The sequence below is a fragment of the Tachypleus tridentatus genome, chromosome 13, assembly GCF_004210375.1.
Source record: "Tachypleus tridentatus isolate NWPU-2018 chromosome 13, ASM421037v1, whole genome shotgun sequence".
Lineage (NCBI taxonomy): Eukaryota > Metazoa > Arthropoda > Merostomata > Xiphosura > Limulidae > Tachypleus > Tachypleus tridentatus.
Window position 1 is genome coordinate 89,290,840 of NC_134837.1, and position 23,530 is coordinate 89,314,369.

At 32.4% G+C, this 23,530-nt stretch overlaps 2 protein-coding genes across 7 annotated transcripts in view; one reads left to right on the forward strand and one right to left on the reverse strand.

Moving 5' to 3' along the window:
* Nucleotides 1–23,530, forward strand: part of LOC143240132 (uncharacterized) — a 134,522-nt gene that overhangs the window by 20,606 nt on the left and 90,386 nt on the right. For 4 of the 6 annotated variants that reach the window (XR_013021591.1, XR_013021586.1, XR_013021587.1 and 1 more), the window contains exon 2: nt 4,830–4,971. The gene's annotated coding sequence lies outside the window, so the exon portion shown is untranslated. Of the gene's footprint in view, nt 1–4,829; nt 4,972–11,272; nt 11,455–15,233; nt 15,367–23,530 lie in introns of those variants that run through there. The other 2 variants (XR_013021590.1, XR_013021589.1) reach the window with 2 other exon arrangements.
* LOC143240131 (proton channel OtopLc-like) lies at nt 139–15,685 on the reverse strand. The gene is made up of 6 exons (XM_076482062.1): nt 15,104–15,685; nt 8,556–8,670; nt 4,811–5,060; nt 3,681–3,841; nt 2,967–3,141; nt 139–2,550 (listed from the first exon to the last, which is right to left on the reverse strand). Exons 1-6 carry the CDS (start codon nt 15,670–15,672, stop codon nt 1,637–1,639), a joined length of 2,184 nt encoding a protein of 727 aa, XP_076338177.1. The 5' UTR covers nt 15,673–15,685; the 3' UTR covers nt 139–1,636.

Consider the following 23,530-nt stretch of genomic DNA (forward strand, 5'->3'; position numbering starts at 1 on the left):
CTTTTCCCATACAAGTAGAGATTTCATTGTTTCTGCCTGATTGTCATTGATACTGAAAAAAAAGGCTTTTGTCACTAAACTCAACGATACACTTAAGCTCGTAGGTTCTAAAATTTGCAATAATTTGAACACCCTATAGATATGTTAACAAGTTTTAATTTGTGAAAAATTACATTTTCTCTCTGAATCACACATATTGGAGTGACAAATAAGCAAAAGTAATGAATACATTGATCAGATTGTCGAACCGAGAAACTTGGAAAGTCCAGCTTTTGTCCCTAATTTCAATATATTGCAAGTTTGGAGCAACTTGCCTGTTATTTAATTTAATTTAATTTATTGAACTGTTCCACAGTATTTTCAAATATATTAACAATGACATTGTTTATTAAATAATTTCAATATCTTTTTTACTGGTAATAGACATAAAACAAATAAGCAAAAAATGCTCGAATTATAATAAAAAAAACAACATTTAATTATTCACTTTATACAGCTGATCTTAAAATAGGCCTGGATTTATTTATGAGTTCGTAGCATTTTCAAACATGCTATTTTTAGGCTTTAGAATTATTTTGTGTCAAGAAAAAATGGAAGGTAGTAGTTTTGTTTCTTCATTAAATATTCCTACAATTCAGTACATGATTGAAAATATGTTTTGTCCATGAGCATTGCCTTAAGTGTCTTTACATTCAGACCAGGACTTTCCACCACGCACAGACGGAACTTTCGAGAGTTTGATGACAGGAGAGTATATGTTACAACAATGAACAAGTATGCCTATTATTTTCATGATCGGATGTTATTGCTATTAAATATTTTTATCATCAAAACGAGACGTTTCTTGCGTCCCGAGAACTTTTCTTGAGACACTGGGACAAACAACCAAAAAACAGGACTGTTCTGGCAAACCTGAACGTCTGGTCTCTCTAATCAAGAACAAGAAAGAACTTGCGTTGTATTGTACCAATTATATGAGGCTTAGGTAAACAGCAGTTACACTGTGTTCAATTCGTTTACTTTCAGCAACCTTAACACCAGAATGAGTAATGTCAAAATGAAACAGTACAGTTATAAACACATCATATATGATTAACACCACAGATAATATGTTACAAATTTTTAAAATTTATTTTTTAAGTCTTTTAATTTAATTACTCCAAATAGGTAGTTTTACAAATAAGAGTGTTAACTCCATTATTTACTGGAATATGTACTAACAGAAATATAAAGTACCGCGTAAAAGATATTATTTCAGTGTTACGTTAATGCGATATTTCCATATCATCAGATAAGAAGAAGCACACTGTTCCTCAGACAGCGTTTCAAAGTTCCAAAAGTAATTTAAAGATAAGGATTCTGAGGGAGTCAAGGTAAATCAAAATACATCATATAAATCACTTCAGTTGTCTGTGTGAAAGAAAATGACCTCATATTATTTGTTAAAATACCCCAAAATTATTCATTATTGCTGGTTACGCCCTTGCAGTTAACATTCAGTTACCAAGCAACATCATTCACGAGTATTTTTAAACGCTAGAAACCGAGTTTCGATACCTATGGTGGGCAGAACACAGATAGTCCACAGTATAGCCCACACAAGTATTTCACAGAAAGTGGAACGTTAAGGCATATATTACGAATAAATATTTCTATACGAGTTTTTCCAAACATCAGCGAATGTAACAGCTGAGTGAAATCTGTAGAAGATAGCAAGAGGAAGCGTCATGTGAACAACAAGCGTCCAACCCCACATACCAAAAAAGTTGAATTCTACTGGACTGGCTTCCATTTTCTGCATTTGCAAAGTGTAGATTATCCAAAGGGTAACGTTATTGATAATCAAAAATGTAACCACGTGCCTTCCAGGCTTCTGTTTATCGTGTTCAGGTAAATATGTTGATCGACAAACAACATCTGAAATGAATAAAGACTGTATGATCGCTTGGAACAAGGTTAGACCACTGATTATCAGAACTAGGACGTTGGGAACGAAGTAAATGGATGATAAAGAGCCTGCTATAATCCCGAAAACAGCATATAAATACAACCCAAATCCTGTTATAGTCAGCAGGATGCTGCTAACTTGCTCTTTACGGTCAGGAAGATATTTCAAAGTTCTTATCCGAATAAATCCCACAATAACAGAAATGATGTTTAGGACTAGAAGAGCACAATGAGATATGTCTCCCAAATAAATAGCTAAGATTTTATGCTCTTCGTGATGGACTAGCACAAAAAATGCAATTAGACAACACATACATATAACCAAAACTAGCAAGCCTAAAAACAATCCTTTACTTGCTCCAATACAATTCATTCTGGCGCTGTTACGAACACTGGGCGCATCAAAAATGACATTGTTCTTCTTTTCCACTATAAAGGCAGGGTTCTTGCCTATGTTCTTCCACATCACATAGAGAACTGCAGATCCAATCAGACTAAATTCCACGGTGAAAGGATAAAGAAATGGAGACGCCTGTGACACGATATCATCAATGATGTCTGTTTTCTGGCATATATTGGTCTCATTAATCCTGGTGTTATTATCTGAAATATGAGAGAAATAATATATTTTGTAAAAGTTTTACAAACCAGTTTAATGGCATCAAGTTTACTCTCAAATTTTCATCTGGATCAAAAGAACAATGGCTTATGTAAAAAACCCACAAAGGACTTACAGAATAATAAGATATTTATAATCTATGCGCAGTAAATAGAAAATATTACTTATTCATTTCTCTCTGAATTCAAAGAGTTAACGTAATCTTTCAACGGAATATTACTCAGAATAAAATATCGAATGCTATTTAACAATCTCATCTTCCCACTGTAGTACATTAATGCATGAGGAATAATTAGATAAGAAATTATTTTTGGTTAAGTGCTTTCATGTACGAAAATAGAACTTATGTTTAACATGAAACAAAATGAAACATATTTTATGTATGAAAATTATTTGCTACCTCTAGCTGGCACTAGCAATTCTTCCATAAGATTGGTTTTACCATTTTTCATCAGCTTTGTTGAAATTTCGTAAAGAGTTTCTTTGCCCAATGTTCGTAACCATATACATATGTTTGTTGCTACCATATGCATCAGGCCAAACCTTGCCACCACCTTCAACCTCTGTATGTTGAGCTGAAAATTCACAATACCTTATATTTACTGGTGAAGTAGATAATAAAGAAGAAAAAACGGTATGTGAATAGATAACTTATATTTGATGGAAGAATAAGTTACAAAAACCTTTACACGAACGACTTTTACATTCTGGTGTAATGAGCGCTTACTGATGACAGTGTTTGACTGACCGATTAATTGGAATAACAGGAACTACAAGTTGTGTTCTTACGTAGAGGTGACATTAATGAAAATATGGATGAAAGAGTAAGAGATTCTGTTTGCATAATTTGTTAATTATAACTAAAAGTTTGCCAAATTAAAGTAGAAAATTTTAAAGTTCAGCGAGCTGTAATATTTTAAATTTTCTTATGAATCTTTCCCTTTTAAAGTTATTAGAAAGTTATTTTTTAAGAAACAAAATACGTTATATTGAAGTCGATTAACTTAGGAACTTATAAAATCCTGTAATTATTATATCTACAGTTATTTCTATTGAATTTCCACTAATAAAATGGAATTTCCACTTGGCTGATTATTATACACTGTGTACTTACTTTAGTATTTACAAATATGAAGTACATCTGGAAGAATGTGAATATCATTTGGAAAACAGGATTCACACCAAGAAGAATGCTATAGCATGGAGATGTAACTGGGATTTCGAAGAACTTCCCAAACTCCATCCCATTGTAAATCATTGTGCCTATTCCAAAGGCTGAAAATATGTTGGAATATTTTGAGCGCTTATAAATATCTCAATCTTCATAGTCAGTTTTCTCATTTATGATATGTAATTGTAAAATTTACGTGTTATGAACACAAACTCTGTACTACATAGAGAAATCACAGACAAATATGAAAAGAAAATTAGTTTTGTCCACACATCATAGATATATTAGTTAATTACGAGTGACGTACATACACTATGTAAACCACACGTCAATGTTTAATATCTTAATCAAGTAAAGGTTAAAATCACTGTTTTTGTTTGTTTATTTTTGAATTTCGCGCAAAGCTACACGAGAACTATCTGCGCTAGCCGTCCCTAATTTAGCAGTGTAAGACTAGAGGGAAGGCAGGTGGTCATAACCACCCACCGCCAACTCTTGGGCTACTCTTTTGCAAACGAATAGTGGGATTAACTGTAACATTATAACGCCCCCACGGCTGAAAGGGCGAGCATGTTTGGTGTAACGGGGATTCGAACCCCCCGTGACCCTTAGATTGCGAGTAGAGTGCCTTAATCACGAGGTCATGTCAGGTCCAGAAAAATTAGTCCTGATTACTAGCTCCTTTAGCATTCTAAAATTTTTTATCTGCTCATATATGTACTTTTGAATTTTTTCTTTAAGTAAGTTGTTAAAGTTGTTTCATTGTATATTTTATAAATTCCATCAAAAAATTTCGAGTCAGTTTCATTATGTTTTATATTTAAAATTAAAAATATTACGTCAAAAAATTAGTGTTGGTCAATAATCAAATAATTTATCAAAGAGTAAAGACTAATTAAGTTAATAAATTGCTGCAGAACTCAATAAATCTGTTCTTTGTACAACATTTGAAACAACAGTGACGTAATCAAACATGCCATGTTGTAAAATTTATAGAATTTTGGTTCACATTACTTGGTAGTACTTTATGTTTTATGGTTGCATTTATAAATTATAAAGACTCTTTGAATCACCTATTGCTCCAATCCTTAGGAAAAAGCTTCCGTGGTTTTTCACATTGTATGGATTGTAAGTCTTGTGAGATCTGTGATTTTTGGTGTCCTCTGTTTTCCCTCTGTGGCCAAATTTTCTTAAGCTGTTCATTATGGAGGATCGCACAACATTCTCAGATGTGGTAAGCGAAGTTTCTTTATTATGTATTGGATAAACATTGATGTATAACAAAAATGTCAAACTACCTGCATAGAGGTAGAGATAGAAGCCCTAAGGAATATAAAATTATTATGTAAATACATACAACACAAAAACAGAAGTAGAACTGACAAAGTTACTGGAATACAACAGCAATTACAACTTGAACATACCATGCAATTAATTTTCCACTACAGGACGCACATTTAGACATTTTGCATTCAATAATATGTATTTAATCTGTTAAAAAATGTACTATCGTATGTACTAGCACAGTGATAATGCTATAAGAATGAAACGACTAACATTATGTGTTAACTGTATACACATCTCGCTACCTAAAGTTACGACAGAAAGTGTTCGTACCCCTGTGTCCTGAGTGGTTTTTTTGCTCATAACTCAAAAAATTATCATGATTAGGCTAATAGAAATAAAATCTATTATAAATATTATACTAACACACATCTACATACATTTTTATGTAAATTAAATGACAAATAAACTGTTTATAAACAAATAACCAAAAATAGGAGGAGCAGAAAGTGTTCGTACATTTCAGAACGTGTGAAAAAACTAATATTCCCGTAAAAATTTTGTTTAGTTTGGCAGATAAACTACATTATACCATTCCAGAAATAGACACTTGGTTCATAATTATTGGAATTTAGCCGACAAAAAATGTACTTCCGGCAATTTAGCGCCGTCTCCGTCATTATCTGCTTGGTCGTCATGCGAACAGGAAACAACTGTCCAGTGATTTAAAAAACCGAATTATTGTAAAATACAAGTCTCGTGTGTCTCTTTCCGGTATTGCTACACAACTTAATGTGCCGAAATCTACTGTTCAAAGCATAATTGCCATGTTCAAGCTCACAGGATCAACTGCTAACCTCCCTCGTTCCGCAATATTTTCTGTAAGAAGGGAGAACGAAATCTGCCAAAGAACATCGTTCCTACAGTTAAACACGGAGGTGGCTCGATCATACTATGGGTTTCCTTCAGCTCTTCTGGTGTAGGCAGCCTTCACCGCGTCAAGGGAATCATGAAAAAAGAAGAGTACGTTGATATATTAGGCACTTATATCAAGAATGATGCTCGGAACTTGCGGCTTGGGCGTCGTTGGATCTTCCAGCACGACAATGACCCTAAGCACACATCGAAATATGTGCAATCCAGGTTGCATAGGGACCATATATGCGTTCTGGAATGGCTATCGCAGTCACCCGATCTCAACCCAATTGAAAACGTTTGGCATGAGTTCAAAACCAGGGTTCATCAGAGTCATCCGAAAATCTTGCAAGAGTTGGGGGCCTTCTCTAAAGAAGAATGGAAGAAAATACCAGTCGAGGACTGTCAAACAATCATGGAGGGGTATGAGGAGAGATTGCGCCAAGTAATTCACCTGAAAGGCTACACAACTGACCATTAAAGTTGACACACGAACACTTTCTGCCCCTCCTATGTTTGGTTATTGTTTATAACCAGTTTATTTGTCGTTCAATTTACATAAAAATTTATGTAGATGTGTGTTAGTACAATATTTATAATAAACTGTACTTTTTAAGTTATGAGAAAAAAAACTACTCACGACGCAGGGGTACGAACACTTTCTGTCATAACTGTACCTTTTTGGATCTGGTGGACTTAAAAAACTATACTGATAATAACATTACGGCCATTAAAATTATCCTCTTTCTATGTATAAATATAAATTTATACAAAATCAGTTAATTAAACTTCATTGATGCTATATGAGAAAGGTTTTGTTGTAGGGTCTGTCAAAAGTAATGCTAATAAACAACTGATATTAAGGGATGCAGTAATAGCAGAAAATATATCGATCGTAGAGTGGAATGTTACTTGTGAATTCAACTGTAAAGATGTTTCACAAGTGAACACTATTTAAACTAGCATTCCAAGACTATAACTACATGAAGTTAATCGAGAAAATGATTTTAAAAAATCCTTTAATGTAGCTATAATAAGGAATCCTTCACCAAATAACAAATATAAAATGGCACGAAACGTTAGGTTAAATTAACATAAATACATTCAAATAACCATTTTCATTTTACCGTTACAGCTAAAAACAATATTTCGTTAAATCTATGTTGTATAAAACTAGTATGATGGGTTTGGTTTGTTTTGAATTTCGCGCATAGCTACACATGGGCTATCTGCGCTAGCCGTCCCTAATTTAGCAGTGTAAGACTGGAGGGAAGGCAACTAGTCATCACCGCCCATCGCTAACTCTTGGGCTATTCTTTTGCAAAGAATAGTGAGAATAACTGTCGCATAATAACGTCCCAAGGCTAAAAGGGCGATCATGTTTGGTGCGATGGGGATTCAAACCCGCGACTCTCGGACTACGAGTCGAGTTCATTAACCACCTCGCCATACCGGCCCAATAATTTAAGTTGGCACATCATTTAACTAATAAATGTTTCTCCTAGTGGAACAGCGGTAACTTTACGGACTTTTTTCTGCTAAAAACCAGACAGCACAGATAGCTAATCGTATATGTTTGTGCTTAACCACAAACAAACAAAATTAAATGTATTCATAGAATTCTGATATGTAGAGATTGTTTCCAATGGCTCATATCATGTTTGCTCCTCGTAACTTCAATATATATCTAAAATAAATCTTATCTTTATTCACTATAATATTATCGTAGTTGGAACTTTGTGTTTGTACTAAATACTGCTATAATTCAAAGTGCTTCTTTTATTTTATTCAATTTGTTTTATTAGAAAGAAGTTAAAACATATCCAGAAAAGCAAAGTTACACAAGAGACTATCTGTGCTGTACCAACAATGGGTATTGAAACCTAATTTTTAACATTATAAGCCTTCAGTTTATCACTGACCCACTAGGAGGCAAGATACTTCAGGCACACAAAAATTAGTTTTGTGTATTAATTAATTTCTATTCCAATATCATGAAACATAAAAACAACATTTTGAATGAAGTTTTACATGATATTTGTTGGGAATTGATTTTGTTTTTCTTGTTCCCTGAAAAGTAGGATTCATAACATCGGAAATTTTAAACAATACGAAATAATAATAAAATGAAAGTCTAGTATAATGACGAAAATTATTTTCTGTATATTTTTAACAGGGCTAAACCGCTTTTTTTTTCATATATAAGTGATATTTGAAAAACAATTAGCTGTCTGTGCAAATAAATATAAAGTATTTCTAACAAAAATATTTCTCTCTGGAAACACATAAAAATTCCAATCAACACCATGTCACAGACGATGTCGACGGTCGGAAAGCTTGATAATATAGAATCATGACGGAAACTTCGGCAAATAAAATATGTATGAGCAATATTTGATACTGTTGCGACTAAGATTTATTGTATACTAGCAGCTGCTGCATAAACTGAAATCTAAAGTTTGGTATACAAGAGTACGATTTATTCAATACTGGATCGCGTGGTGACTTATCTCTCATGATATTTGACGTGTATTATTTAAGGCTAATATAAGAGTTACATCAAAGCACGTTTATATTGAAACTATTACTATGTATTCCATACAATTAGTACAACCCTACCTCAAAGTAAAAGAGCGATACTTCGGATGTGACGACTTCAGTCGTGAAGAGCGCAATACAAATAACAATCAACAGCTGTGCATAAATGGAACTCAATATAACAAACTGCTGGTTTCTGTCAATAGAAGAGTTTACTGTCAGTTTTATTTAGAGAATAAAGAAACACGCATGTCTTATTTTGATATTAAAAGTAAAACAAAATATCATCGATTAATACACATGTATAAAATTAAAATAAAGTATTTATTAATTAAAATACTTCGGTTAAATAATCAAGCTATTTTATACCTGTATGCATAAGTGCTTATTTTAAATAGTTTAAAAGTTTTACACACACACACACACACATATATATACAAAAATGAAACAATTAAATGTTTGTAGTTATTTGCAAAGTGACAGCAGTGGTGGATTCTCGAGAACAAAAGCACTGTGACAGCATGTCAGTTATACATTAATGAACATATAAAATATAATAATTGTACATTTGTCGTTTCAAAATAATAATATACCTCAATTATGTATATACATTCAAATATACATTAATATTATGCATCAGTTTTATATCAACTTCAAAATAAAGCTATAATATTAATACATGATGTAATATCTGCTAATCATCAGGTTTCCTATAATATTTGTTGCAAGATTACTGAAAAAAATTATGTTTATCATAAAAGAAAAACGATATTAAACTATTTTGTGTTTCCCTATATGTTTATCAAACTTGGTAACTTATCTAAATTTTGTAAGAAAGTCAAACAACAACACAATTGTTTTTATCCCAAACTTCCCCTATGTGGCCTGGCTATAAGAAAACACACACACACGCGTTATCCCAAACCAAGTATGTCTAAATCATCATGAATTTATAGGTGTCTGTGTTAAAATTAGTATTTGCCATTTATCCTTATAATAATATTCTTTGCTTTCACACCATGTTAACATTTTCCAATTCCATCTTATCAAGCAGATAATCATGTGCATAACCCTTTGTTTTCTGGGATAATTCAAAAGCTTTAACTTCACATCAATAAAATATACTCATGTTTTTACAATGGTTAAGTTGATTTGATATAATAATATAAGATAAATGACCATAATACTCAGTTCATTGGTTTCTGAATATGACAGTCAGGCTACCTAATTCCTTGCTGCTTTTATCCCAATTTTCAACACTTATTACATACACATTCAGGTTTTGGTTTCTTTTACAAGAATATTTGCTACACCATAAAAATAGCAATAATAAGCTAGCCATCACAAAACAAACCTTTCACTGGATATTTTTAGCATAATAAGCAAAATGTTAAATAAAAGGAGTGACAAAAATGAATTAATATTGTATGCTGTTTGTAACTCATACGTTGATAAGTATGACAAAAGTAGCTTTAAGTATTTGCAAGTAAGTAATATTTACTGATAGACCAAGACATACGCACTGTAAGTGCCTCCAAGGACTAGTATTCAAAAAACTTTAATCGGGGACTATGACGTCACATGCGAAACATTTCTGCATAAAACAGTAAATGTTGGACATAATATTATGAATGGATCAATATACAGTATTTTGTAGTATGCGAGAACCATAGCGAAAATGAACATAATATCGAAACTTGAAAAAACATAACGGATTGAAATGACTTAGTATAATTAAATCATCAAAATCAGTATACAATAAGCATAATGTGAAGAATTAATTAATGAAGGAATCTTTGATTTGCGTAGAAGCTTAACTTGGTGTTTGTTTTGGCTACTCCCTCTGTAAATAATATGAAGAGATTCTTTTAAAGAGATAATGGTGTTACAAGAATGATTTTTGATGAATCTTAGTTAAGAATATGCTTACACAAATTGTGCTACATATATATATGTTAGAAATGTGGTAGATATATCTATCTTTTACTCAGATAAATGTGTAAAAAAAGTAGTCATTTGTCACAACCAGTTTTTCTCTCTCAGATCATACCAAACAAGTATAAGCAAATACACTGAATAAATCAAGCAATCAGATATTATACAAAAGTTTTCAGTGAGTAACAACACGCTGTCCACATTTGCAAACATTGTTTCACTGGAAAACCTATAAATATAATTTTCTGACTACGAACTTAACTCTAAAGTTATCGATGGCCAATATGAATCCGTCGTCTTTTAAAAAAAATTCTTATAGACTCTCTTTCTTCTATGCATGCCAAATGAATCAGCTCATCCAATTTCTGGTCAATCGTTTGCTGCAGTTTTGGTCACAGACAGAATAAATAAAATTAAAATAAACATATAAAAAATACTCGGTAAGTTGACGATTACCTCATCACTCCTTATTTACTACAGTTAGGACCGGTATGGTCAGATGGTTAGAGCGCTGAACTCGTGATCTGAGGGTTGCTGGTTGGAATTCTCGTCCAATCAAACATGCTTGCCCTTTCAGCTGTGAAGGCGTTATGTTATTAGTCAATCCCACTATTCGTTGGTAAAAGAGTATCCCAAGAGTTGGTGGTGGGCGATAGTGACTAGTTGTCTTCAACTAGTCCTACATTGCTAAATTAAGGGCAGTTGGCGCAGACAGCTCTCGTGTAACTTTGAAATTAAAAAACAAACTACAGTTTGTTACTGCTAATATAGTCATGATAGTGTTGCCACAAATAGAAAGAGTTTATGAAAATCTGTTAGTTAATTACACTTTTTTATACTGCTTCCTATTTCTTCCAAAATAGGCCCAACAACAACAGCAAAAACTGAAACACAAGCTCATATATTCTGTATTAGTGGTGGTAGAGACAAACTTATATCAGTATTTGAAATGTATCTAAAAGTTCAATTTTCTAAAGTTGTAACTGCTGCATATAAGTCCCTAAGTTTATATTTCTAATTCCTTCCATGTACAAGATACAAATTAAGATACTCGAATGCTCCCCACCTTTGTATTTGTACAAGGTTAAATAAAAACTAATTGCTCAATTGTTTGTTTTTTTTTGCGAAAAGCTACACGAGGGCTATCTGCGCTAGCCGTCCCTAATTTAGTAGTGTAAGACCAGATGTAAGGCAGCTAGTCATCACCACCCACCGCCACCTCTTGGGCTACTCTTTTACCAACGAATACTGGAATTGACCGTAACATTATATCGTCCCCACAGCTGAAAGGGCGAGCATATTTGGTGCGACAGGGATTCGAACCTGCGACCCTCAGATTAGGAGTCGAACGCCTTAACCCACCTGGCCATACCGAACCACTAATTGCTCAAACCAACTTCGAACGTACTCTCTAAACAGCATGACAGGAAGTGAAAGAGACACATGAGTTAATACAGTAAGAGGCGAGTCTCCTTGGATGGTTAATTCGTTGATGATATTATTTTTCGAAATGCATATATAAAAAAAAAAAACATACTTAAACTTTCTATATAAATATTAAGGTTCTTTAGAGGGTGCATGTCGCACTAGTCGTGCTTCAGCGATCGGTCAACAAACTCTTGCAATGAGATTCTAAACACCATTCTGTTACTGGGTGAGTGAACTTAAACAGTATTTGTCACAATGGTTTAACCAGTAGGTCTTAACTAAAAGTCGGAAATGAATAACTGAATAATATTACAATTATCTTTTTTTTTTTTTTTAAATTTTAGACCACTTATGGTAGATTTAATAATCGTTTCATTAGTTTAATACGTAAAAAACCGTAGAACTATTGAAAGAGATGAATCCTGCCGATTTAATATTTATGCTAAGAGATTTTTGTGTGATTTTAAAGGAATGAAACTTTGGCAACACTTTAAAGCACACTAAATTGACAATAAGTTGGTAAACAGGAGTATATTTTTGTGTGATTTTAAATGAATGAAACTTTGGCAATACTTTAAAGCACACTAAATTGACAATAAGCTGGTTTATCAGGAGTATATTTATCGTTAAAAGAATAAGGGAAAACGTATAAAACCAACACCAGGGGGACATTATTGACAGCTGAGCAACAGGAATTTTAAACAAACAGAAGAGTTTTGCGAACGTACGTTCAACGAAAGAGGTAAACTTTTATCAAAGTCATCAGTGAACAGAACGTACATCTGAACAGAGTAGACCAAAGAGAGAGGGGTTTTAAACGTTACATATTATCCATTAAGAAAAAATGTAATGAAATACATAATTGTCAAGTTTTTATATCCAAGTAGCGATTTATAACTCAACTCCAACACGCATTAAAAGCACTAAACTAACAGTTTATTGCAGTTGTACTGGAATTTAGATACACTACGATAATTGTTTTTGGTTTATACCTTATAAATAAGAAACATAAATTCCTTTCACTCTGCTACATTTTAAGCTTTATTTGTTACGTGAAACGCCTAAATCTAGCTTACTTTCTGATATGACTTCATATATCTGCTAAAACGTTCGTGCTAATATGTTTAAGAAAAGCTGTTAAATTGTGATAAAACTTAGTTAATTAAGCTTTTAAACAAGTTCAAGTACCCATCTCTGAATCACATGCATTATCGTTCAAATATAACAATTAGGTTAATTCTTTTATGTTGTTTTCAAAACTCGCTCTAAAATGTAGTAGGAACAAATGCCTGATTACAGTATAACTATCATAGTCTGACAGGTAAAGCATTATTAATATAATTCAGGCTCGTTTCTTAAAGTCAAATTCAACAATCCAGTATGCGGTTGTATGCTAAACTTCTTACGTTTATCATGTTATATCACAGAGTAAAAAAAAAAAAAGTACTTGCATACTAATTATTTAAAACTATTTTATAAAAAGCTGTCGTAAACCTGACACTTGTACAGAAAAAAAAAAAAGTATAGAAAGACATTCTTACCTGAAATCGGTAGGTCCCGCTTTATTTTGATGTATATGGTTGATGTATTGAAGGAAACGAGATATTAGGGTTTCACTAGGAACGTACACACCAGTTGGTCGTGACATTCTTACCAAAGACATTGTTTCATTTTATTTACCATACATGAACAAAATTCTTTCTTTCAATTTCATTGCTTGGTTGTTGTTTTTTCAATCAGTAAAGATTGAGGTGCTCATTAATTTCTTTCGTTCGTATGTTCACTGGAGTTATAGATATGATAACTTTTTACATTTCAAAAGCCCCAAAATTTTAATCAAATATTGTGTTTCCACACAATAACGTGTTCTGCCTCTTCATGTGGTCACTTTGACATACGATGTTTATTTATTCTTTCTTATAATGGTTTTTTACTGGAACCATAATCAGAGTTGAATCGTTCCAGTTACAAACATTTATGCTCTGTAACTTATAAAACTGTTCTGAGAGTATCGTAAAGCGTTCTAATATGTTTAGAATCTACTGCTGATATAGTCGAACTAAATAACCGCTTGTCACCGTCAGTATTCTGATACTTTCTTTTTCCACTTCTAATTTTCAAGAAAAATTGACACTTACATTAGTCACACCGCTGTTAAAAAATAATCTACAATACCTCTTGAGGAAGAATGTTGTTCTGTATAGAAACTATATTAATGAATTTTCAGAACTTCACTCTCGGCCAATTTTGATTCTGGGACGTGTATTATATATACAATAGCAAAAACTCGATACAAGCTAAAGCTGCGATATGTTAACGTCTTTACGACGTTCTGCTCCCAATAGCACGTGTTGTGATTGGTTCAAAGAATTCTATCGAACATTGTTTAAATCGTGAAGCTCCGCCCACAGTCAACATGTATTTCAAGGAGAAAATTGTCTATACGGCACTTAAATCTCCCAGGTTGCGCACAACACGACCAAACATCGCTACGCATCCATGTTTCACCATAGACTGTTTGTTTTGTTTTTGGGTTTCGCGCAAAGCTACACGAGGGCTTTTGCGCTAGCCGCCGGTAATTTAGCAGTGTAAGACTAGAGGGAAGGCAGCTAGTCATCATCACCTACCACTAACTCTTGGACTACTCTTTTATCAACGAATAGTGGGACTGACCGTACATTATAACGCCCCCACGGATGAAAGGGCGAGCATGTTTGGTGTGACGGGGAATCGAACCCACGAGCTTCTGATTACGAGTCGAGTGCCTTAACCACCTGGCCATGCTGGGCCGTACACCGTAGAAGCCCTGCGAAAATATTACGTTCTTTCAAACCAAATAAAGTTTTAACTTACTGTATCTGTCACAAGTGTGACAAAAGTTATTTCTAAATTGTGTAATAGGTCAAATAGAACTATACATTAAACAAACATAATATGTGATGAACTGCATACGAGATTGCGCTCTGGTGTGAACTATTTAATATACAGTAGTAATACAGCATGACTGCAATACTCTAAAACATATTAATTTAGTCATTTTCAAATAATTCATGACCACCAACTTTATTCATATGCGTAATACACGATCTGCAACTCAATTGACAGTAAGTGAGGCCTATTTAGCAGTTTATAGCATTGTCAAATGATTAATTGGTTTTATAGAAATGGCTTATTGTTTTTTAATGCAAAATTAGTGAACTATTGACGTTATGCTAATTAGAACTTAAACACGTATACATGTCAAATAATCTATACAGAAAACTTACTTTGGTAAATCTTCATAACTTTTTCCATCAGTTTCTGTTTGTCTCTTGTCTTCATCCTGTTCGTTGTACTTAACGATACTTTCAACTGGTTCTTCCTTATGTGGTGACCTTACGTGACCTTCAAACGCAGTAGAAACTGGTGGAACTTTGTCTCCGTAGCTAGGTTCTGGTGACACAACGCCGTTATTAGTTGAGGTTGCGTGGGGACGTTTCGGTAGAGGAGGAAGGGGTCTCATTGTTTTTCTTTGTCTTTCTTCGACAGTAGGATGAGTAATTTCGTTCGCTTGAGAAGAAGACACTTCGGCAGAAGCATGTGCGAGTGATTTATTAATGTCCCTGGAGTCATTAGGAGGAGTTTCGTTACTATGAGAATAACACAAATGAGGGACAGAAGGAGGTTCTTTTTTGTGATGATCACGATTTTTTTTCACATGGTGAACACAGCTTGGACGAACATGAGGCTCACTTGGTTTAATCGCTTCGCCATATATGTATTGAGAAGTTTCCTTCCTTTGCTGGAGTCGTCGAAACGAAGCTCCAAGGTTAAAAATTTGTAACCCTTTTTTCATAATTCACAGAATCTGATCTACTTAAACGATAAATAATAGAAAATAAGTATAAAGCTTAGCGCAATACTTTACGTAATAACACTGATTACAATTGAAAGATTACTCATATTTGTTTATTTAATAATAGATGTAATAAGCGACAACACGAAACTTCATTTGTTGCACAAAGAGCAATTCCACTGTAACAAAATCAATCTAGAAATGTACCGTAACGACTCAGGAACGTACCAGTTCTGTTCATCAAAGGCCAAGACGAAAGACAGATACGAATTGAAGATTTAGAAATATTATAAAAATGTAGTAATTAGACCAATAATTCTGCAGATCAATTTTTTCTCAAACGTAATTTACTCCAAAAATCCCTCTTTTAACCACTGAAGGAGAAAAGAAACATCCTAAGTCTAGTGTTATGGCACGTGCTTAGAGCGACCACAAGCGCCACGATATTTCTATTAGCTGTATGTTGATATTAATTTAAAGTTATTTCACTAAAGAATGTGTAGTGTCCAAATATAGGTATTGAATAAATCAGTATTGACTGTCGTTAAATTATAAAACGTATGGTTTATTCTAGAGCCGATACGATACTATTTAACGGTTTGTTACATAGATTAATAGTCTTGACAATAACATTTAATTGGAAGCAGGTGTATTATGTTAAGATCTTCAAGTTACTTAGTATAAGCAAATGTGGATTCCTGCTACATTTTGAAGTAATTTTAGAAAGAAAAAAGGATAATTTTTATTTATTTTTAGTGACGTCGAGAAAACCCACTTGTAGAGAAATATATATGCAAAAACGGCTCGTTTGGGTTGAGAAAATATTTTACGTAGAAGAGCGAACAACGTTTCGACCTACTTCGGTCATCGTCAGGTTCACAAAGAAAGAAACAAGTAGCTGATCGGAAGATGACCACATGTTTGGAAGGGGATTGTGTAACTGAGTGTCGGAATGTAGAGGGCGGTGTTAGATGTTTGAATATATAATTTTATTTTATTATATTTAATATAGGTATAAAGGCGTTCCTTTATATTGATTTATTTTGGATTTAAGTTGTTGTATAAGTAAGGCTTCTTTAATTTTGCGTTTGTTTATGTTTGTTTCTTTATTTAGTATTTGAGGTCTATACTATGTAAAAACTACACTGACAAACACCACACCAACATTATTTATTTATAAGATACAATGTGATAACTGCCACGACTTCTATATTGGAGAAACAAGTAGAAAAATGGAAACCATATTCAAAGAACATAAAAAGTCACCATCACACGTTTTCGAACACTGCAAGTCAAATAAACACAACATAACCATAGAAAACACTCAAATACTAAATAAAGAAACAAACATAAACAAACGCAAAATTAAAGAAGCCTTACTTATACAACAACTCAAACCCAAAATAAACCAATATAAAGGAACGCCTTTATACCTATATTAAATATAATAAAATAAATAATATAAAATTATATATTCAAACATCTAACACCGCCTTCTACATTCCAACACTCAGTTACACAACCCCCTGACGATGACCGAAGAAGGTCGAAACATTGTTCGCTCTTCTACGTAAAATATTTTCTCAACCCAAACGAGCCGTTTTTGCATATATATTTTATTTATTTTGTATTTTTATGGTGCTTACAAGACTGGTCAAACTGACCGACTTCGCATTAACTTAGAGAAGTGAATATAACAGATAAAATACGAAAATTCATCGGAAGAATGGTTGGAAATTTATTTCGGAGGTTTTAGAGATTACATACATAAGTTTAATTTTTAGATGAAGAAAATTATTTTTAATGTTAACATGAAAATCGCTTTACACTCGAAACAGTCACTACTTTAACCTTATATTAAAACATTAATTTTTAGCAAAAATGCTTTATTGGAAATTCAGTTTTTTCTCTGTACAAAAGACTTTTAATGGTTACTGAAAGCTTGACAAATTTCGTGAAAATACATAAATCGTATAATATCGGACAATGTATCGATATGATCGTATCACGGCTTCACGAAACGATATGAGTATCGTATCGCTGTATAATCATAACGTACCTTATTCTAATATCATACGTCGTCATTAGGATGCAAAATAAAAAAAAAACTTTTATTAAGTTACATGAAAATCAACTGTGCCAAATATTTTACACAGTGAAGAGTAACCATTCGTTGTATATCTGCGAAACATTCATACTTCACGTGCCGATACTGTATCAATATGAAGATAAGAAAATATTTAGTTTGTTGTTTATTATGAGGAAAGATTTGTAAATTTCTAGGTTAAATAAACTATAATAAAATTGGATAATTCAATAGAAATTTCTAATACATTATTGATAGGGATATATTACTTTAAGCGTAAACGTGTTAAATATTCATTTTCATTAGAATGTGTTTTAAAACAATTTATTAGAAAAAAGAAAAACGCAATAAAACATAAGCTGTGAGTATAGTTTGACTGACTTGTCTTTTTCAATAAAACATAAGCTGTGAGTATAGTTTGACTGACTTGTCTTTTTCAATAAAACATAAGCTGTGAGTGTAGTTTGACTGACTTGTCTTTTTCAATAAAACATAAGCTGTGAGTATAGTTTGACTGACTTGTCTTTTTCAATAAAACATGAGCTGTGAGTATAGTTTGACTGACTTGTCTTTTTCAATAAAACATAAGCTGTGAGTATAGTTTGACTGACTTGTCTTTTTCAATAAAACATAAGCTGTGAGTATAGTTTGACTGACTTGTCTTTTTATCCATTAATATTTCTTCAAATTAGGCTTTCAGCTAATATTATTTTAAAAGTCGATCATTAGCCAAAAGAAATTAATGATCCAAATTTGAAAGATAACAGTCTTTAATCTGTAAAACAAAGAAAAAATATCATAATTATTTGATACCTTTCAAGACTTTTTGTTTATTTTTTACGTATATTTTCCATTCTGCTATTTTGTCGGATCTTCGTTGTTCGTGGGATACACGCTTAACAATTTCATCACCAGAACTCGGAATTACCTTATGTTTAGGGTGGAATTTTTGTTGATTTACTATTTACAAAACAGTAATATATTTCAGTTACCTCTACTTATTTATCAATAATTTTTCACGTACGCTTATTACATATTTTACAAATCAACAGTAACTTTTATTAGTCACTGTTTCTCTTCATTTTATATTTAAGTTTGTTTGTGTTATACGACCAATCTTCGCGTAGTTAATATGTACTGAAACTTAGTTAAAACTTCAACTAAAAGGTTCAAATAACATATCCGTTTGGTAACACATGTGGAAATAAAAATAGCCTCTTTTCTTAGTTTAACTTTCGAAGCGTACAGCTGCATAATCGTTTTACTATTTAACGGATAATTATCTGATTTGTCTTAATCATATTCAGAAATATAATAATAAAATTGCTATGAAAATTTACCTGACTGTAAGAATTGAAATGCAATAAAATATTAAAATATAATAAAACTTAAATCGTGAGAGTTTTAAAACAATACCATGAAAACCAAATAACTCTAAATGACGTGTTGATCATAAACTAAAGGATTATACAAGATGTACATAACGAGAATAAATTTACTCTTACGTATTTATCACTAAACGAAAACACCGATATATTTTTTTCAGTAAGTTATTTTCACTGGGTTGGAAAATGTTGAAAACAAAAACGAATAACAGAAAGAATGTTTACCTTAATAGCTTTTCCTCAAATTCAGCTATAACCGAGTATGTTTTTTAAAACTTTGAATTTTCGGATTCACTACGCTGATAGTGGTGTATCCATTGGTAATGCATCCAAGTTCTTGTTTAAACTTAGCATATGTGTAGATAGCATAAAATCTACTGACCAGTCACTCAAGGAACACATAAGTATTTATTAATCGCTTTACTGAAGAAATACGTCAACCATAAATGCTGAGCTTAAAGTTATTTCTAAGCCAATGGCTACTGTGAATGAGAATGGACAACTACCCAAACACCCTCAAACCAAAGTTCCTGAATTGTGTCTTAGTATCACTAACCTACTAGATTATTTAGATCGGGAACTGTTTTGTCAGTCGAATAGGTAATCGTGAGTAAACTGGAACCACTAGTCAAATTAGTTTTTTTTCAGGTAATCTTGAACCTCACAAAGCGTGACCGATGGCCCCAAAAATTGTGGAGAGCGAGCTTTCTTAACGCTTCATTGACCTCATTGTTCTGAAAACCTCCATTTTCACGGTTGTATGTAACCTCACGAAGAATTTGAGGTTGAAGTTCCGGATTGTACAGTAGAATGTCGACATTATATTAAGAATAACGTTTCAGACTGCATAGTAATATCTGAACATTATATTAAGAAGCAGCAAATAAACGCCGAGTATATTTTGTTTTCTCGTTCCACTTAAAAATTTAGTTACGCACACATAACCAAGAAAGCATACATAAACTTGCATTTTTAATGATCGTCATAAAAAGATGAAGTTAAATTCCTTCTGTTCTTTCTTTTCAATAAACATATATAATTAACCATAGATTTCATCGCACTGATTCCTAAAAAAAAAACATTTTATTTAATTAATAAAGCAATAAGTTAATCAAAAACAATTTACGCGAGTGTTTTGTTGGAGCAAAAGCCACATCGGGCTATTTGCTCAGCCCACCGAGGGGGATCAAACGCCTGATTTTAAGCATTATAAATCCGTAGACTTACCGCTGTACTAGCGGGGGGCAACAATTTATGCCCTTAACCATCTATAATTTGTTTTTACATTCTCTTAACTTTAGGATTATAACGAAACTAAAAGGTTATTAAATTGGTTCGTTAGCGTTTTGTGTTTACCTAGCAACACTGATAAACGAACAACGATGTGTGGTTTTTATTACTTCAACTGGAAAAAAGTTATTGACAAAATTATTCTTGTGTTTTTAATATCCGAATATATTCAAATATATGGATCGTTCAGATTTAAAAATTTGGTTGCAGTTCACAATTTTTTAAAATTTAATTTGAGTGTTTTGCCGCGTTTGATAATTACGTTGTTTATTTAATTTAAATACTCTTTTATAGCTAACGAACAGATTAGTTTATATTTTATAAACTTTCCGAAGTGTAATATACTTAGCTATCGATTCATAAAAAATTATGCCTGTATTTAAACGTGACACTTAGAACAGAATAACTTACTTGATACAGATACTTTTCAACGTTTTTTTTTCTAATATTTTAACATGTTATTTAGAAGTGAATAACCTTTCTAACACAGATATATCTTACTGTTTTTCCTCAGCTTTAATCCTGTAAGCATATTTAAACACAACGTATTTCAGCCCGGCATGGCCAGATGGTTAAAACACTCGACTCACAATCCGAGTGTTGCGGGGTCGAATCACCGTCACACCAAACATGCTCGCCCTTTCAGCCGTGGGAGAATTATAATGTCACAGTCAATCCCACTATTCGTTGGTAAACTTGTAGCTCAAGAGTTGAACGTGGGTGGTGATGACTAGCTACCTTCTCTCTAGTCTTACACTGTAAAATTAGGGACGGCTAGAGCGGGTAGCCCTCGTGTAGCTCTGCTAAATTAAGGACGTCTAGCTCAGATAACTCTCGTGCAGCTTTAAGCGAATTTCAAGAAACAACCAAACATAACAACAACTTATTCTCCAGTAGTAGAATTTTATGAATCAAATTTGAAGAAATACAGTTTTACCTACACACCATACAATATTCTGAAATATGTTTGCAATGTACTCCACACTTGTCACTGAATATAAAACAAAGTCGCTAAATGCAACTTAACAAATATATTCAAACTACCGATGATATAACTACAATTAAGAGATGGATGGCCTTAACTATAACACACTACTGACATTTATTTCTTACATCTAAAGCCTTATGGCCGTAATGCATTTTATCTGTGAGATGCAATAACAAATTTTTATTAGTTTACTGATGTATATAATAGCTGAGTTAGCTTCTTTTGTACAACAGCTCGACACCGAGTATCTTCGCACGATTTTGTCCATAAATATTGTATCCGAAATCAATGTGTATAACTTGTGCAAGAGCCATCAAAAGTTTAATTATTAAAATAGATTTTAAGAAAAAAACAACAACATTTAGCTTTATTGTTTATTGAGCAACATTTTAAAATCATGTTCAAATTTCACGGAAATTAAAGAAGGCTTATTAAAATGATTTTCTTCTGCAAAATATTCCTACTGAAATTCAAAGACAAACCCACAAACTTTTATCAACATAGAGCACTTACTAATTTTGGCATCTTTACAGACTTTTCGCTCACGTATTAATCTGAATTATTTCCAGTGATACATTCAGAAATGAAACACGTGTTACAGGAAAGTAGTTTTACCAGAGTCAACTTTGAAAATTAGTTTCTTAACGGCAGTTCTTTTTTTATTAGACTTATCGTAATAACGACAAAATGTTATCTGTAAAAACCGTTTAATTTTATATTACTTGAGTGGTTATTATTAAAAATATAACAGTAAATTCTCTATCTTTATGTTAGACTTATAGTTATTTTCGTAACTGCGAGTAACTGATAAAAAAAGACAAGTATATGTCATCAATATGTGAAAATGAAAATACTTAGTATTACAGTTTGTTTCAAAAGAAATTCATATCACAGCTAGTAACTCGAAACTTAGTCGCATTTGTCCCACGCTGGCACAACGGTAAGTCTAGGGATTTACAACACTAAAATCAGAGGTTCGATTCCACCTTGGTGGACTCCGCCGATAGTCTGATGTGGCTTTGCTATAAGAAAAACACCCATATACATTCACATTTGTTTTTAAATTTGCAAGGCTTTGACTTCTTGTTTTTTTCTTCTTTTACTGGTTACTTACTCTTAAAAATTAAGACACGAGTTCATGTGACGACCAATTCGGTTGATAAATTTTGATTTTGATACATTTGTTTAATATATATTCTTGGATTAAAATGCTATATTACTTTCAGTGTAATAGCTTTTTGAAGTAAAGCTTTTATGTCAAGTATTATCCAATATATGGATTGAAGCTTAAATAAGTCGAATCACATTAAATAGTATTTAAGAATTTATATAAATTGCAATAACAAATATGAAATATACACCTGCAATATAAACAAAAAGTTCATGAAGCGTAAAGTACAGAGAATAAAGAAACATTGCTCATATATATATATATATGTATATAATGTGGTTTATTTAGATATCAAGTTGTAAATACAAACGTACAAACTCTTTAAGTTCAAATAATCTATACACAATAATAAAACATCACACCTCACTAATCTACATGTTGTACTTTCACATAGTTCGACAAATGGTTAAAATCTTTTAAAAATCGTTTATGCTATATTTTCTCATTAAAATTAAGATATATTTACATACAACATTATTCACAGCACATCTAACATCTGAGCACAACCAAGGATGTCATATCCTTTACTTTAAAAATATCCAATACTTAAGAATGTGTAAAAATCGTTTATTTTCCATACCTGTTTTGAAAATTGTGCTCCAAAAATGAACTAGGCACTGATGTTACATTTCATCACATTTGATAACCTATTACTTGTACATTTTAGTGCATGAATATTATTAATTTTGCTATGGCTAAAAAACAAAAGAAATCGAAGCGACAAAGAATAGCAATTCTGTTAATTATAGACTTCATGAACATTGATGTGTGTACTTAATATGTATTCACAAACAAATGAAATGATCGAAAGCAACTGAAATAAGTTTTAAGTGAGTTTCATACACATCTCCGTATTTAACGAACAGATAAACAAACAGCTAGGTATATAAAGATACGGGTGGGACTTTAATAGTAAATATATATATGTTTATAGCAAT

Bases quoted from the DNA above. Each gene is read 5' to 3' on its own strand.
- LOC143240131 (XM_076482062.1), bottom strand. From the start codon at position 15,672: ATGAAAAAAGGGTTACAAATTTTTAACCTTGGAGCTTCGTTTCGACGA. The intron at 3,842-4,810 runs GTGATTCAAAGA...ACATATTTTCAG, and splicing joins CCTAAGGATTGGAGCAATAG to CCTTTGGAATAGGCACAATG. The intron at 3,142-3,680 runs GTAAGTACACAG...GTGAATTTTCAG, and splicing joins TCATATTTGTAAATACTAAA to CTCAACATACAGAGGTTGAA.